The following is an 18,921-nucleotide window of genomic DNA, read 5'->3' on the forward strand; positions in this document are numbered from 1 at the left end:
TAAAAATAGAAACAGACTCACAGACATAGAAAACAGTTATGGCTACCAAAGGGGGAAGGGATAAAGTAGGAGTATGGGATTAACAGATACACACTACTATATATAAAATAAACAGTAAGAATTTACTGTATAGCATAGGGAACTATATTCAATAACTTATAATAACCTACAATGGAAAAGGATCTGAAAAAAATATATGTATGTATATATAACAATCATTTTGCTGTACACCTCAAACTAACACAAGACTGTAAATCAACTATACTTCAATTAAAAAAAAGAAAGAAAGAAAAAAGATTTGAACATTTGGGCCTTTATTCACATCTTTGTGAGGCCACAGGTACAGAAAATCTCTAAAGTGGAAGTGAAGGCATTTTTTTTCCTTCTAATATTCCATATAAAAGATCGAAAAGCAAGTGTTACCAGTAATAAATGTATTATTTATTATATAATTAAGGGTGAGATAGCACCAGAGTTAAATAAAACTTTCTATACCTCTAGCAATTTGCAGGTTCACACGCACACACAAAATAATTACTCCTTAATGTATCATTTATTAATGCAAAACAGTTATTTCCTAAAGCTCTAATGTAGTTTTAAACCAGTACTACATAATGAAATAGCTACATGATAAATTATAAATTATGTGTCAGGTCAGAGTCAAGATGACAAAAATAGTACAGTTAAACAGTGAAAGCTTTAAAAAAAGATGCTGGAGAGTTTCAAAGTGGCTGCTTCCTAGAAGCTTGCAGGGATTCACCTTGTTAAAGGAGACCATGACTTTAGAAAAGAAACACTTTCCTTACCCTAGCCTGCAGGTAAAGGTATTACACTTTTCAACAAGAACCTACCTTTAAAAACGCAAATACACTTACGTGTAAAAGTGTAAACGGAACCTAAAACTTCTCTAAAAGAAAAGTTTATTCATTTTTTAAAAATGCAAATATCTCAAGTAGGAACTCAAAATGACTGATTATAGCTTAAACAAACTACCATATATTTCAAGAGAATTAGCAAGTTACTAACTTACTAGATCTCTAGAGGAACAGGACCTGGAGCAGTTACAACAACGGAGGCAAAAGGAGAGATCCCAGGGTGGGAGAGCCAAGTAGAGAACCTTCTGACCCAGCCTACAGGTCAGTAATACCAAGAACAGCAGCTTATATTTCTTTTATCAGGTGCTAACTATGAAATGGAAAGAATGCTGAATACCTTATAGGCATTACCTCATTTAATCCTAAAGAATTACATGGTAATTTTTATAAGGCATGTGCTATTACTTTTCACACTTTACAGATGAGTAAATTGAGGATTTAAGAAGTTAAGCAACACCGACCGTATCACAGAGCAGAGAAGAGTATACAGAGGATACACCCAGTTCCCTGCTAGCTTCTCCCACAGGCCACCAGTGACTAGTTATCTTGGGTATTTTGATTGTATTGTGTTAGAACCTTTGTTGATATTTTTGTTCAGCGCTGGTTTTAAACAAGAATGAACAAGAGGCCTTATGACTGGTATGTTTATGGGGGCGGGAAGTGGTTCCAACAAAGGTGGGCAAATATGATTCAATTAGGTAGAGTAATGGAGCCGATTTAGACAACCTGTAGGTAAATATCTTAAACTGCTGAATTCAAAAGAAATAAGGCGTGACTAGCCCTCACATCTGTGAAGCCACACACACTACCTCCCAAGAAATGACTAGAGAAACTTATTTCAGAGTCCCTGCGTTTCTCTCAAATGTTAACCTCACCACTTAGAAGCTACTCCCAACTATGCTTTTTGTTGTTGTTCTTATTATCTTAATGTCATTTGACTTCGAACTTAGAGAATTCAATCTAATACATACTTATTAATTTTTCCTCAGTCAGGACAAAAAGAATTGTTCTGGCCGTTAGATAGAATATATCACTTTTTTCTCCCCCTCAACCCTTTAATTCTTACTATTTTTAAAAAATAATTTTAAATTTTAAATGATTTCTTCTATAAGCCACCAAAAGTCTTATTTACCTTTCCAACTGAAAGAGTTGTACCTAACTAGCAATGTAAAAAAAAAAAAGTTTTTATTTTGCTTACGGTACTTTTAAAAAATTAATAGACTATTTTTTAGAGCAGTTGTTAGGTTCACAGTAAAAATGAGTGGACAATACAGAGAGTTCTCACATACCCCCTGCTCCCCTACACACATGCACACACACACGCACACACACACAAAAAAAAAACCTCCCTCACTTTCAATATCCTGCACCAGTGTGGTACATTTGTTACAATAAATGAACATGGACACATGACTGTCAACCAAGGTCCCAACTATCTTCACATCTTAATTCTCAGAGTTGCCTCACATGACCCCTTGAGGCCAACCAGACCAGTTTACAGACTTTCCTGTGACACAGCAAAGGACATTAGTCGGCACTCCTGTCTGTAGGCCCCCGCCCCATGGGCCATTTCGTCAGTCGGGAACACTGAGTGTTCTCCCTTGACTGACCTCCAAGACCTAACTCTACATTCACCACTTTGAGAAAGAATGTTTCTGACCTCACAAGGCCACAGCGCTTTCGGCAATCTCTGAACATCCTGTAACAGAGATGGACTCATAATTTACATCACAGCAGCAGAAGTTGTTCCCAAGGGGGCAGATAAGACTGATTTGAGAGTGTTAATTCTGGAATAATTATTAAACTTCAATTAGACCAGTTAGCTAGGCATCAGTTTAGCTTTACAGTTATATCTGATTAACCGTGATTTCTACATTACAATTGAATCTTATTGCTACCAGGGTACTGAACCTAGTAGCTCCAATTCCACACAATCCAACCAGCTGCCTAGTATTCTGTGACTCTCTTCCCCTTAGAAAAACCAAATCTATAACAAGTCACAAACTGAACTACCCTTTGCAAGCGGCAGGATTGAGAAAGACGGTTGCCTTCTTCACTTGTGCATTGGGAGGAATAAGTTGACTGCCAAACACCTAAAAAGGAACAAAGAAAAGTTTTCAGTAAATGTCCTTCTATTCAGTTAGTGAGCACAGATATTCTTTCATTCCAAAAGAATTTACTACTGGCAGATACGGTGTCTACCCTGGGGAAACAAATGTTCTTTCCGGATTTCATGTTGACAACCCCACCATAAACAACAACAATAAAAGTGCACCTTTATTTAATGAAAATAAGCTGAATTTTATATTGTAATAAAACGCCCTGCTTCATTCACCTACTAAAGGTAAGTAACTTTTCTTTTCTCTGTAAGATATGACTAGGTTTATTACAACCAGTAAGTCTGTAGTCTGTCACAAGGGAAGTTTAATTTGTCTTCAGTTTTCAGAATATAACCTTTTTCTCTTTTAACTTATTACTAAAGCTCATTCATGAAGAATCTTCATGTTACCAGTTAATCTTCGTATCTTTATACACATAAAAAATAAATCTAATACTCTATTTGCCTCCTTTCTTTGCAACCTTGATAAGTAGCATCAACTGGTACAGGAAAAGAAATGTAATTAATATTTACTAAGCACCTAGTATTTGCCACTTCCACACATATTAATTCTTAGTTCTTAGAAACCAAGGAGGTATTAAATATTCCCATGTTTATAGATGAGAAAGCCAAGATTCAGAAAGATTAAGTCAGTCAAAGTCAAAGTGTTAATAAATTACAAGCCTAGAATTTATATGAATCTAACTCCAAACTTCTACTCTATCAGCTCTAAAGAGCTAATAAATGATGAGGCAGAGTTAAGACACCCAGAGGACTAGATGCGAGGAGTGAAAATGGGAAGTAACGGGAGGAGAAGGTGGTCAATAAAAGGAATGAGAATAGGAAAACCCCAAAGAGGGCAAAATTGCAAGTCTTAGATTGTGGGAAGTAGGTCTGGGCCAAGGAGGCAGAATTAAGTACAGAAGCACAAAGTAAATATAGGAGAAAAATGGAAGTTACACCAAGATTTTTATTAAGTAACTGACCCCAACTCTACCGCCTCCCTGACAGCCCACTAGAGATCCTTTGTCACCATTGTCTATTTCTTGCTTTAAAAAAAATAAACTTCTATTTCTGAATACTTCAGAAAGACATACTATTTCTTTGTAAAAAGTTTCTGTGTACGTTATAATTACTACTCTGTTTTCACTCTTATTGAGTTAGATCTTAACATTTTGCTGCCAAATCTCTAAATATTGTAATTTGTTCTTTTTCTATCCATACTATTTCTGGAATTTGGCCAGAAATGATTTAATTAACCTGCCAGATTCCAGATCTACAGTTCTAGATTATTCCTCCTGGTCCTGGGTTTTTAGCCTCTAGAAGTCTTATCTACCTGCAACTCATGTCTCAGGTTTACATGAGACTACAATGAGGTGAGTTTATGTGAGATTAAAAAAAAAAAATCGGGCTTCCCTGGTGGCGCAGTGGTTGAGAGTCCGTCTGCCGATGCAGGGGACACGGGTTCGTGCCCCGGTCCGGGAAGATCCCACATGCCGCGGAGCGGCTGGGCCCATGAGCCATGGCCGCTGAGCCTGCACTCCACGATGGGAGAGGCCACAACAGTGAGAGGTCCACGTACCGCAAAAAAAAAAATCATATTCTTTCAAGAATTTAGACTGTAAAGGGAAGGACACAGACAGGAAAAGTAACTAGAGGGAGGGGGCTATAAGGATGAATTCGCTTCCTTTTTTCAGATGGAAGGAGCTAAATGGGTGTCGGGAAGTGGAGAGTTAGAACAGTGGGAAAAGTAAGAGGAGATGGAGTTCAGAACAGAGGTGGAGGTATTTACTTTGCACAAGAAAGGGAGTACCCCATGACCACTCTTCCTTCAAGGGGGAAAGCCTTCCCCTCCCAAGAGGATTTTCCAGTTGCTAGTGGAAAATTAGCTTGGGGTAAAGATCACCTCAAATTTAATATTAAAGTTTATTTGAATTGATTTCCAAAACAACTTAGAGCCATAAGAGATAAAAACAACAAAGCAATCGAATTCTTGAAACACGGATTTAGAACAGTTAGGGAATCACTAAAGAGAGGAATTTATTAATAGTATCTATTGTCATTGTCATCCACGGAAACATTTCAAAAACAAACATGAGGTCTGCCACCCACCTCTCCTACTAAATGCATCATGTCTTTTGTCATTTTTTAGTTTCATGTTTCTTTTTTGGTATTTCTGACATCGTATGCCTGAATGACGTAACAAAAAGGCAACTCAGTCGTGCAAATTAATCTGCAAGGTATAACGCACACGTTTGGAGGGGAGGGAAGAACAAAATTGTGGCCTTAAACCTGAAAGGATTAACGATTCAGCTACAACTAGATAGATGAATATTTAAGTGCAATATCATGGGAGAGGGTCTGAATCAGTTATGCTAAAGAGACAGGCTTTAAAAATATGAATCAACAGTTTTAAGAAGATTTGACTTTGAGAGGTAACACCTGTTCTGAACTGATATCCTTGGGGGTTATTCGGATTAGGGATGATTCGGGCTTTAGCCAGATCTTCAAGGACACCTGCAGACATGAACAAATTCCCAGAGTGCCAACCAGTCCAGTTCTGTGTTCTCTGGACTAATCCAGAAGTAAACAAGTCTAAAGGGGTGGGCGTTGGAACTGCTCCTCACCAGATTGTTAACCTCCTCCAGTTCTATTCAGAGTTGGCTGGCAGCCTGATTCACCCCGATAGTGGGGAAAAAATAGCCAAGCTGCGCTGATGCAAGGCACTGTGCAAGTCCCCCTGGAACAGCCTGAGATTTCTGCACAGTGGAGATAAGGCGGGTTTTAATTGTTTCATATTAAATGGCATTACCTGAGCTTCTTGACAGGCTGCTCTCCTTAGTAGGTTATCACTATCAAAGTAAACAAAACAGAATGAACGTTAGCTTTAATAAGTAGGTTCAGATCCAAGCAAATCATCATCATTTTTAGAAATATGTATAACTCTTCCCTGTAAAATACCCAAGTCAAAGTTTCTTAAGACCTGTAACAAATCATGGGCACATTTGAAAAATACTTTCTCTGAATGAAACCTGGTGTTAGGTTTCCGTACTATGGGAGGCATGATAATCCCTCCTCCCTCTAAGATGTCCACATCTGAGAATTCCCTGGCAGTCCAGTGGTTAGGACTCAGCGCTTACACTGCCGTGGGCCTGAGTTCAATCCCTGGCTGGGGAACTAAGATCCTGCAAGCTGCGTGGCTCAGCCAAAGAAAAAAAAAAAAAGGATGTCCACATCCCAGAACCTGAAAATGTTATCTTATGTGGCAAAAGGGATTTTGCAGATGTGACTAAGTTAGGATCTGGAGATAGGGGGAGAATCCTGGATTATGCAGGTGGGCCCAGTCAAACCACAAGGGTCCTTAAAAGCAGAGACTTCAGCAGCAAATATGACCATGGAAGGATGGTCAGAAAGATGCAACCTCACTGGCTTTGAAGATGGAAGGCGGCCGTAAGTCAAGGAGTGTGGGTACCCTCCAGAAGCTGTGACGGCAAGGAAATGGGTTCACCCCAGAGCCTCCAGAGGAACGCTGTCCTTGCCAACACCGTCATTTTAGCCCAGTGAGACTTGTGTTGGACCTCTAATCCACAAAACCATAACATAATAAATTTGTGCTGTGTTAGATCACTAAGTTTGTGGTAATTTGTTAGGGCAGCAGTAGAAAATGAATGCACATACCCTGCATTTTTCTTATCCAGTAGAAATTATTCAGGTCATTTGCCAGAAATAAATTTAATATGTAGTTGCTTCTGCTAGTGTTTTATCTAAATCAGGGGTCCCCAACCCCCGGACCACAGACCGGTACCAGTCTGTGGCCTGCTAGGAACCAGGCCACACAGCAGGAGGTGAGCAGTGGGTGAGCGAGCAGAGCTTCAACCGTATTTACAGCCGTTCCCCATCGCTCGCATTACCACCTGAGCTCCGCCTCCTGTCAGATCAGCGGCAGCCTTGGATTCTCATAGGAGCTCGAACCCTACTGTGAACTGCACGTGTGAGGGATCTAGGTTGCTCACTCCCTATGAGAATCTAATGCCTGATGATCTGAGGTGGAGCTGAGGCGGTGATGCTAGCGCTGGGGAGCGGCTGCAAATACAGATCATCATTAGCGGAGAGGTTTGACTGCACAGAGACCATAATAAATCAACTGCTTGCAGACTCATATCAAAACCCTATCAGTGAGTGGCAATTAAGCTGCATCTTACGGAGCAGACTGGACATAAGCAACACACTTCGGGTGTCACTGTCTCCCATCACCCCCAGATGGGACCATCTAGTTGCAGGAAAACAAGCTCAGGGCTCCCACTGATTCTGCATTATGGTGAGTTGTATAATTATTTCATTATATATTACAATGTAATAATAAATAAAGTGCACAGTAAATGTAATGCGCTTGAATTGCCCCAAAACCATCCCCTACACACACCCGGTCCCTGGAAAAACTGTCTTCCACGAAACTGGTCCCTGGTGCCAAAAAGGTTGGGGACTGCTGATCTAAATCTCTTATTTTTTATATCACAGTCAGATACTCAATTATATCATAAACAGAAAATGTGGGCATGAGGCAAAATTTTGCCTTGCAAAAATGAAAACATTCTATCAGAACATGTTCATCTATTCAGCATAAAGCTTTCTAAAATGTTTGTGCCACTTATACCTTAAGAGCACTTTAAATGGCTGACTGCCTACTGGGTTCCAGAATCTTCTCCTTGTAAGAGTCAATTCTAATGCATGTTGCTGGCACTGCTAAGATAATACCTTCAGCCTGGTTAACAACAGTTAAGAAAACTAATACCCAGAAAACATGACCAATAAACAATTTATAGGAAAGAATTAAAAGGAGAAAAGTGTTATTTCACTTAAATTTTCTGTCTAGACCTTTTTCATAATATCAAAGACCTTGAATTTTGCATTTTTATAGTAATTCAAATCTAATTTTGACATTTAAATTTGAACTAAAAAAATTAAACAATCTTTTGCTTTCTGCCATGGTTGCCGTCCAAGGCTATGGATTTTTCTTCCACAGCCAGGCTGGAGGAGGACCCCTAGATTTCACAGAGCAGTCAGCTTCTATGAGAAGGTGTCTCTTCCCTAAGGGGAAGTATCTCTGCTGCCCACCTGAAACCTAAGGGCAATGACAATGTCCCATTACAATTATAATGACACCAGTACCTCAAAAGCACTTACGGTTTTACAACGAAGATTTGAGGGGGACCGATCCCTTGTGAGGTCTACCCCACAAGGCGCCTTTACAGCCAGGTTCAGTTCCCTGCTTGAGTGACACTGCTCCCTACTACCTTATGGCAAAGGGAGTCCTACAAGCTCCCCTCCCCTCCCCCACCCAAGAGTCACAAATATTCACGTTCTGCTCTTCTCTTCGCATGCCCCTCCATCAACTGCTCCCGGTGAATTATTCTAACATCAACAAAATATACACACATGTAAGATGAGGTAAATTCAGGGTACAAACTAGTAAAATATTTAAAAATAATTAACATGTCGGTCACCCTTTACAGTTGACTTGATCCCTCATGCTCATGCCCTTCTGCACAATGACGAGGTGAGATACTGAGCCCTCAGTGACTGCCAGATCATAAAATAAAACCGGGTTCCTTGTAGTCAGCTGAGCATTGTCACCAGATTCCCCCGGGCTCGGCTAACCCTCAGTCTAGCTTCCATACTGCCTGGGGCACCACTTCCAGCCTCACAGGACTGTCTTCCTGCAACCACCTGCCTCAAAGTGTTTTTCCTAGTAGACAGAATGACCTGTGCCTCCACTCTTTTCCTATAAAGACATCCTGTGGATTATCCTGTACAAGTATATGCTGCTATAAAAGCTGAGTGCCTATCTCTACACCCCTGTCCATTTCCCCCAGCCAGCTTCCTCCTCTTCCTACTAGGGACAGGGCTCCGAGGGCGCCAGGCTCCCCTGGGTCATTAGTAGATACCATCTTCCTTACTGAACCAGCCACACTGATGCCTGTGGACCCAGCTGAAAACACAAGACCCCCAAACATATACAAGAATATGGGTAGCACCTTGGATCATTTTTTTCCTCAATTCTTTTTTGCTAGGAGTACAATTTTGATGGTTAAACTTGTGATGAAGTATATTATTCAAGATCTCAGCTCTCTCGAGCTTACTGATACTGCCTGATCAGCCTGCTATTCAATATCAATCGATTTTTTGATCATTAATTCCCTGGATTTTACCGTGTCTAATGGAACGTGCGTGCTGCCGATGCCACCTGTGAGAAAGCCAGAATATGTACCACTTTAGACACTACAAAAGAAATCCTCATTATAATCACACTTTTTAAATATCAAAAGTGGTATTAACTATGTTGATCACGCTCTCTGAACCAAACTGTATCTAAAAATCAAACGTATCCTCAGAGGAAAAAATATTTCTCCTATTGACATATTCTGATGGTCTACAGAAAGCTCTAAAAACTATTTCAAAAAAGAAATCTCAAAAACATTTTCTGTAACGGCTGCATTGGTGGAATAGAAAATAACTTAAAATTCACAGAACTACTACTGTGTGCCAGACACTATGGCAGTTCTTTTCATAAACCTTTAATCTCTGCAACAACCTTGCCAAGGCAGGCATTATATTCTCATCTTACTGATGAGGAAGTCCAGGCTCAGAGAAGCGGGAGAGCTGGGTTTCAAACCCACGCCAACCTAACCCTACAGTTAGTGCCTTAAGGCTCTTTCTTCTTAATTTCAGACAATACTGAATGGGCAATACTCCTTTGGATGTATACATTATAGCACATTTATTAAATTTATCACATTACTTCCTAGTTTCATCTAATATAACTCTTAAGATTTACAACCATATAATTTTTTTTAATAAGTTCAGGTGGAATAAAGCTCCCAAAAGTGATTGGTGAAACAAACTTATTTAACACAAGGTGCCAGGTACAGCACTACGAACAAGATTTGGTCCTGACCTGAAGAAGCTTAGGATCCACTGGCAAAGAATAGCTCTTGGTAAATATCAGTGATATAGTAAAAGACATGTTTCTTGATAGATAACATGCCAGGCACTGTGCTAGATGTCTGGGATATACCAGTGAATAAGCCCAACATTCCCCATCCTCATGAAGTTTACACTTTAGAAGGGAAGAAAGGCAATTCGATTGGCAATCATCAAATGATGTGACTTTTATGTGCACCATGAAAGAGGCATGTAATAGGGGTATCTAACCTAGCCTTGAAGGAATTAGAGAAGACTTTTTACAGGGACAGTGAAGTTGAGATCTGGGAGATAAATAAAAAGTAGCCAGGCGAAAATAGGGAGGAGAATGCAGGCAGAGGAAAGAGAATGTGAAAAGCCTGCAAGCGCTAGATCACGACCAAGGTAGGAAACTGAAAGCAGTTCGGGACAGCTGCAGGCAGGAAGCCACGGAGAAGCCAGGTACAGGCCAGACCAAGAGCCTTTCTTAACCTATTTAAGGAATGGGGATTTCATCCTAAGGGCCATAAGAAGCCATTAAAGGGTTTTAAGAAGAGAACTGATATGGTCAGGTTTACATTGTAGAAGGATCATTCTGGCTGCAGTGTCAAGAGGGCAAGCGTCAAAGGTAAGATTGAATCCAGGGAGCCAGGGAGGATTCTTCAGGAACGCAGGTCAGCGAGGAGGACTAGAGCCAGGATGGAGGTAGTGGGGACGGAGAGAAGACAGACTCAGCAGACATTTGGAGGTAAACTTGAGGGCTGGTTCGTGGGAATCAATGAGAAGGGAGGGGTCAAAGATGGGGCCCACATTTCTTCCAGTGAAAGGCAGTGGAAGGTGGTAAAAGTCACAGAGATGGAAGGCAGGAGGAGGGACAGGTAGAGGAGGGAGGAAGCTGAGTTTAGTTTTGGACTGGTCGATCTGAGGCAGTGATGAGAGAGCAGGTGGAAGGTTCCAGGGGACAACTGGAACATCTGGAATTCCAGACAGAGCTCTTGACTAAAGATACACGTGGTAATAAGAGGGGTGAGAGGGGATAAGATCATCTCCATGAGGAGGTGGAAGCAGAAGCAGGAAGACATACCCTGCACGTTGGGACCCTCCACAGAGAACACCAAATGACTCCCAAGTAAATGGAGACTGCACCTCATCTCAAAGCCAAAGGAAAGATGTGGTGGACAAGCAAGGAAAGAGGCTAAGCATCCTCTCCCTTATCTCCCATCATGCTCTCGATGTTGCCTCTACTCTTGGCAAACTGCATGCCTTGCTGTTCCTAAAAGACAGAGCGGACTGCACTTTTCCCCTCCAAGGATGTGGTCATTTTATCCCCTCTCCCTTTAAAAAAAATCGAGGCCAAACAATACCACCCACACCCTTACCTCACCACACACAAAGCTGCTTGTCGTATCTTTCCTCCTTGATTATAACTGTCTTGAAGTCATGGATAATTCACCCTTTTCTCTTCCACAGCACAGAGCACAGACTCTTGTAGGTAATCTAAGATACTCAATAAATAACTGTTTAATAAATAAGTGGCAAGTGTTTGAACACAAGAGACTGACTCCCTGTGCCCAGACAGGCAGACTCTGTTCTGGAGGATAAACTGAAGGTTATTCTTTGTAGGAGTATCTGGCATTCTTGAACCAAGAGATCAGCTGGGATGGTTCTTCAGTGTCATGACCACCAAAGGGCAAGAGGAGGGCTCATTGTGGGGCAGGACAGGAGAGGAGGGGAAACTTCAAACAGTCACAGGAACTTTACTAGATCAAGAAGACCCAGGGAGGTGTGTGTGTGTGAGCGCACGCGCATGTGTGTATATTTGCCAGAGAGGGTAATGGAACTAGAACCCTCTAGAAAGGCTAAGTCAAGAACTCCTTTTGGTACACCAGGAAGCACCGTAAGAACTGCCCCAGGGGCTGAGTTCGGTGTCAGAAATTCCAGATTGCTAATGAGTCAAGAATCTGATTGTGAAACAAAGACCCTGTGACCAGGAAAAAAAAAAAAAAGACTGTATATAAATTCCAAGCCCATGCTGTTTCCACGACAGCATGCTGCCTCCTAAGAGAACTGAAGTTTAACACAATTTAAAAGAGGTGCTACAAAATGTAGTCATATCAAAAAGAGTCCCTGAAGGTCTGCTCAGTACTAAAATGCGGGTTCTTTGACAGAAAGAAATTACAAGCTTCTGGATTAGAAAATGAAAAAATCTGCTGATGTCACCCTGCCTGGGGCTTTAATAGAATACGAACAATGCCTGCTACCACAGGAAGTGGGCTGCGCTCAATTTATTCCGAGCCGTAAATGTTTTATTTATTACTTTAGTACTGCAAAATAAGATAAGTTGTTATTTCAATAACAACTCTACACGGAGAGAAAAATCACATGGGTCCATCCTATTTCCCAAAAAAGACTTCCCGCTATAGTCTAGAGGCAAACTGTACAGCAATTTCCACCGCCAGCGTTTCCCTTCATGCATGCAAACACAGCTTTTGCTTTACACAAAACAGATTTCAAGTGTAGATGTTTGTAACAACTACTTCTACTAATCAAAGTGTACTAGAATAATTAATCATTATATTGCAGTGGTGGTACCCACTGGTTGTCAGCAGGGATAGAGTGGAAACGGAAGCAAAGATGAAAATGAACCTTTGAGAAGCGATTGTCTTGTGTGTAAGACGGCAAAGCTTTCAAACTACAGATTCCTCCTCAAGCCCATGCCACCTCCAATTCCCCACCCAAGGGCTGCTGCAGTGAGCCTCTGTCATTCATGGGGAAATGCTGACTGTCCCCGCCTAAGAGAAAGGCATGTGACAAAGCCGGAAGCAATGCAGCCCCTTAAACAAGAATGCTTGATCTTTGAGGCCTGAAGAATGTTCATTTGGATAGAAGAAAATGGATAGTATGCTGATTAGAAACTCCAAGAGAACAATGAAAACAGTAATGATTTTTTTAAGGTTTTTTTTTTTTGAATGATTCTTTAAATTCTACAGTGCTTTACAATTTTCAAAAGTTTCACACACATGATTTCATATAATCCCATAACCCTTTTTTCCCCCATCCCTATATTGTCCCTCCTCCCTTCCCTCTCTCCACTGGTAACCACTAGTTTGTTCTCTATATTTGTGAGTCTGCTTCTTTTTTGTTTTACTCACTAGTTTGTTGTATTTTTTAGATTCCACATATAAGTGATATCATACGGTATCTGTCTTTCTCTATCTGATTTATTTCACTTAGCATAATGCCCTCCAAGTCCATCCATGTGGCTACAAATGGCAAAATTTCATTCTTTGTTATGCCTGAGCAGTATTCTACTGTATGTATGTAAGTATATATACACACACATACCACATCTTCTTTATCCATTCCTCTGTTGATGGACACTTAGGTTGCTTCCATACCTTAGCAGTTGTAAATAATACTGCTATGAACACTGGGGTGCATTGTACCTTTTCAAATTAGTGTTTCTGTTTTTTTCGATGTATATCCAGGAGTGGAATATCCTTCCAGATAGATTTCTGTACTTAGGTATATTTAACAATGCAAAGATAAACATTTTTAATAATAATATAAAGCAAGTCAAGAACATTTTCCCAAGACTGTTATTTGCCAAAACAGGAAAGAAGGAAAGAAGGGAAGGAGGGAGGGAGGGAGGGAGGGAGGGAAGGAGGGAGGGAGTCAGTCAAATCCATGGTTAGCAAGAATGAATAAGTCACCATTGAAATTAAAAATCTAGAGAAAGTAGCTTCTCTGAGGAATGAGCTGATACAGCAACCCCTTTCGTATCTTGTCTCAATAAAGTCAGTCCTCCCAGCAGGCCTTTGTCAAAATATGTTTCACCCCATTTAATACGTAAGATGTGTGATTTACCCCAGAGATATCAATTTACCCACTATTTAACCATGGCTTCCTGAACATTTACACTAATTTTCAAGTCTACAATCCCTGTTTTTACTATCTTTATTTATTTCTTTGTCAAAGTGTTAAAGTTCTACAGCTTTAAAGGTATTTTATTTAAAGCTAAATAAAATGCCTTTATCAAAGGCATCCAAACCCAAGTTCCATTTGCTGACAATGAACATGTTTAAGGCTGGGCAGGGCCTCAGAAATTATCTAGTCCAGTGCTTTCCAACCTCCCCCAACACAGGCTGATCCCCACCAATCAAATGACACGACTTTCCATTGGCAAGAGATACACACACACCACACCACACCACACACACCACACCACACCACACCATACCACACCACACACACCACACCACACAACTCCACACACACACCACACATCATACCACACCACACACACCACACCACACACACCACACCACACCACACACACCCCCCCACACACACACACACGCACACCACACCACACACACCACACCCACACCCACACCCACACACACGCACACCTCTTACGTAGTGCCAATCCCTAAACCCCACGTGATTCTGGTACGTTCACTTAATGAGGGAATCCTTCAACAGTGCCATCTCCTTTGAGCTCCTAAAAAATACCCAATTGATCTAGTCTGAGAAAATTCTGGCCTGGGGATTTGCCCATCGTTAGACAGAAGTTACTCAAAGACTGAGCAGGAGAACTTAAGCCTTCTCATTCTCAACAACGGCCTTTTTTCTCGCAACACTCTGCTTCTACTCTGTTCTCTACGGGCATCCCCGAATGCCACAAAAAGCAGTCAATAACTCTCCGTCCACCCTTTAATCACACACGCAGGCATGTGCCTCTGCTATGGTCACCTCAATTCACGACTGATAACTATAATGATTACCTTGTCTCCTGCAAGTAGGCTTAGGAAAAAGCCCAACTAAATCTGACCCCACTCTTTACGCATTAATTCAAAAACACTTATTAGCCAGACAAAGATTCAATCTCTGTCCTCAGCAGGAAGGCCCCGTCTATAATAATGGCTAGCAGCTGCACAAAGCTCTAGCTGAACCAGTGCTTATTCTTTCTCTCTGAAATATAGAAATCCAAAAGCTATCTTCCTCCAATCTCACCTGTTCCCAGCCATTTTAGTCTATACATGTGTGCTTAAGTGGAACACGCCACTACTTCTAAATATTTCAAGTACCTTCTAATTCCTCGGGTTTTCTCCACAAAACTTCTCTCCAGTTCAGGATAGGAAGTGACTTAATGAACAATGGCATCCCCTGAGGGCTCCTCTCACATAATAAACCAATCATTTGGGTCTGTTCTGTAGAACTTTCCATCAGCCAGAGAGATGGAAATGGGTTCTGCCGCTTATTCCCTCATTCCATTGACCAAGAGAAATGGACATGTAGGAAGCCTAAATTGTCTCTCTTTCTCCTCTTAGAACATGAATTTTTTCTATTTTCACCCTCTTATTCGAGCCTCAGCTTTCCCTAAAATACCAATTTCTGTTCCGACTCCACTGCCGTATTAATATCCGCAGGAGCTGAGGTCTGAGGACCGTCTCCAGCTAGCTGCTAGGTTACGCTCAAGTGCGGGCTTTGGCTGCCTTTAAAGGGCATCGTTCTTTGAGATGCTACCACTAGCCACTTTTTCAATGACTCCTACCCCTACCTAATTCTCACAAGTATTCTGACATTGTCTTATGGTTCATTTACTTCTTCCACTTTCTGCTCTTTTTTCCATCCATTCATTTTTAGCCTACATGCCAACTCAAACATTCTATGCCACATACTTTTCTTCACATACTGTATTAACATTAACTTTACTAGGCAACCCAAATACTAGTTCTTTCTGTTCTGTCAACCATTATACATTTGCATATACAATTACAAACAAAGTAACAATTAAGTAACAATTATATACAAGGTCCTTAAACCTATTTGCATAGAGAAAGAAAAGACAGGGCTTCCCTGGTGGCGCAGTGGTTGAGAGTCCGCCTGCCAATGCAGGGGACATGGGTTCGTGCCCCGGTCCGGGAGGATCCTACATGCCACGGAGAGGCTGGGCCCGAGAGTCCCGCGTACCGCAAAAAAAAAAAAAAAAAAAAAAGAAAAGAAAAGACAGAAAACAAACAACACAGAGATTATGACAGGTATTCAGGAAGAAAGCACAGGAAGGGAGAGTCCCTTCCGATCTTCCTCCCACCCGACAATGTGCTCTGTATAAATCACATGCAGAAAGAGATTATTTACTTTGAGCTCCAAGATTCAGGACAGATCTGGATAACTTCTGACCTATAGACACATAAACTAGTAGCTACTATTGTCAGTATTTCTGCAGTTCCAGCACATGCAATATTTGAGATGTCAGTTACTACCTGGGGAAGGGTTAATTTTAGCATCAGCTATGATTATTCTCTCTGCAGTGCTTGGAGCAGCTAAAACCACGGATATAAATACCCCTAAAAATTATGTAAAATCTACAAAACAAAATATAACTTAAATATACCTCTGCCATTCCATCTCAGTCCAACCCCATCCCGCTCTACCTCCCACTAGTAAACATATGGAAAACACAGAAAGGAAGCAAAATAAACAACAGTTTTTTTAAAAGAAGAAATCTCTTTTCTAAATAATATGACAAAGAGTTAAAAGGAAAGGGAAAATAAACTTCACTGCACTTAAAAAAAAGGGGGAAAAAAAAGCTTCCCCTATTCCCTATCAAATCTGGGCTGACAGGCATGTTATTTAATTGCCCATAAATGAACTTCTTTAAATAGCACCTATTAATACTCCAAATTTCAGCATCAGCTTGTGCTCAGAAAAAGAGACAGAGAGAGAAGAAACCTGAAACCGCTAAAATGCAAAACAAACTGCTTTCTTCAAATTGCAACAAAATCAGGAATGAGGAAAAGCCATGAGGGGGAAGAGCCTTGCTACCTTCTGCTGCTGAACCAGCCGGGTCCCAGACCACTGACTGCAAAGTCAGAGGCTAATGTGAATGGATGTCCAAGTAAAAATAAAACATCTGCTTGGTCAGAAACCGCAGAGATCCTGAGAAATAAACCACAAGGCATTATTGGAACCATAATCTGTACCAAAAGAAACAGCACAGGTCTAGTCAAGTGTGGCTCCTGCATAATTTCCCCCTGAAATCTGACACACTTACCCCTGGACATCCTGTCAGGGTCTCAAACTCAACACATCTAAAAGGGAATGTAATACCGCCTCCTTAAACCAATTCTCCCTGGCAACCTTCCTCTTTCTGTATCACCAACTATCCTAGACTTGAAGCTAAAAAATGATTTCTCCTTCAGCCAGACACCCAATCATCTAGTAATAATTACGGTCAGCATTTATCTAGTGGCAACTCTAAGCCGGGCACGTGACATGCACCATCTCATTGAATCCTTACAGGTAACCTGCTAAACAAGACGTCACTGTCCCCATTCACCAATAAGGAAAATGAGGCTCTGAGGTTAAGGGAATTAAGTAACTTGACGTGGCCAGTAAGCAGCGAAACCCAGACCAAACAGAAGTCTGTCTGCCCACAGCGCCCACGCTCGGGCATTGCTCACACTGCCACAGCTTCATAACCGCCCTTTTATTTTCCCCCCCTAATGCCACCACTCTGGCTCTGGCCTTTCCTACCTTCTACGTGAACCACTGAAACGCCCTCCCAGTCTTCGAACTTTTCTCCCTCCCGTGTCTCTTGCACAGGGAGACGGATTCAATGTCCTAAACTCCACTTCACAACATTCTCCTCTCCTTGAGCATCTTCACTGAGTCTTCACTGCTCACCAAATACTACAAACTTCCTAGAGTCAAAGCCTTTCCCAATCTGGCTTTCCCCACACTCTACTGAAAAAAACAACTCCAGTGAAGTCAAATTCTTCGCCAATCTCCAAAAATACACTGTGCACTTCTGAATGTCACCTAGAAGTGACATTCAAATCATGAATGTCACCTAGAACACTGTCCCACCCAGTCTGCAAGGCCCCACTCAAGACATTTTTGTTAAGATGCTTTCTCTAATGAGGAAGGAAAAGTGGAAAGGCAGCACTGTCTCTGATGGAGAGCTTGCTTTGTGCCAGGTCCGGTTCTAAGAAAATCTGCATGACAGCCCAATGAGATGCATCCACCATGATGCCCATTTTACAGACAGAGAACTGAAGCACCTTGTCCAGGGTCGCAGACTGGTAAGTGTAAGTCGACATTCAAATCCATCTAGCTGCCCTCCTCTTCACCATGTTGCCCCAGGGAGCTCTCGGAATCGACTTCTCAACTTTCTAACAGGTGGGTCAGGCTGATCACATCTGAACCCACTGATCAAGCTTAACATCCTCAAAAGCAAGACAACCAGACACCACGTACTTCCTGATGTGACACAGTAAGAAATCTTGCCAAACAAACTAACCCTGAATGGAATCACACCTCCAGAGCAGCGCTCCTCCAACTTTACTGTGCACGCAGACCCCCTGGGGATCCAGTTAAAATGCAGATTCTGACTCAGCAGGTCTGGTTTGGGGTCTAGGATTCTGCATTTGTAATAAGCTCCCAGGAGTGAGCTGTGCTGCTGGACCACGGCTCACGCTTTGAATAGCAAAGCTTCAGAAGCCAGACAGAATCACCGGTGGACAAGACACAGGCGAGACAGAGAAACAAGTTAACTCATGGCCGGGACTGGAACGAAGGGAGTGAGGAACCACTTGCCTCACGTGCAAAATTTAAGGGAGCACCGGAAGACACAGGAATGGAGAGAAGCATTTTAATACAGTATTTTAAAAAATCAAAATGAACGTAAAAGACCCATGATGAACACAATATCAAGAGTTTTAAATAAAGGCAGGCTCAGTATTACTGATATTTCTTTTTGCTCAGATTCCGATATGGCTCTGCCCAGCACTGAACTGTATAAGTTAACCGCCAAATCTGGAGGATGAAAAATTCTAAAGGGCAAATGCAGACATGCCTGGTTGCTAAAACAAGTAAATACTATGAAAGGAGGAGGGGGTTAGAGTTTACGAGGCTAAAGAATAGACATCAAACGCAATGTGTGAAACTCGTGTTGATATTGACTTGAACAAAACCATAAAA

General features: G+C 41.5%; 1 protein-coding gene across 11 annotated transcripts in view; it reads right to left on the bottom strand.

The window, feature by feature from the left end:
* AGK (acylglycerol kinase) overlaps positions 1-18,921 on the bottom strand; it is an 85,987-nt gene that overhangs the window by 47,723 nt on the left and 19,343 nt on the right. For 5 of the 11 annotated variants that reach the window (XM_033432313.2, XM_033432319.2, XM_033432311.2 and 2 more), the window contains exons 3-5: positions 16,765-16,878; positions 5,786-5,825; positions 2,889-2,968 (exon numbers count right to left, since the gene is read on the bottom strand). The exons of 1 other annotated variant lie outside the window; for it this stretch is intronic. In XM_033432313.2, the coding sequence (XP_033288204.1) occupies positions 2,889-2,968; positions 5,786-5,825; positions 16,765-16,878 (234 nt within the window). Of the gene's footprint in view, positions 1-2,888; positions 2,969-5,085; positions 5,193-5,785; positions 5,826-16,764; positions 16,879-18,921 lie in introns of those variants that run through there. 5 more of the 11 variants (XM_033432317.2, XM_004272129.3, XM_033432316.2 and 2 more) reach the window with 2 other exon arrangements.

Source organism: Orcinus orca, chromosome 9 (genome assembly GCF_937001465.1).
Source record: "Orcinus orca chromosome 9, mOrcOrc1.1, whole genome shotgun sequence".
NCBI lineage: Eukaryota > Metazoa > Chordata > Mammalia > Artiodactyla > Delphinidae > Orcinus > Orcinus orca.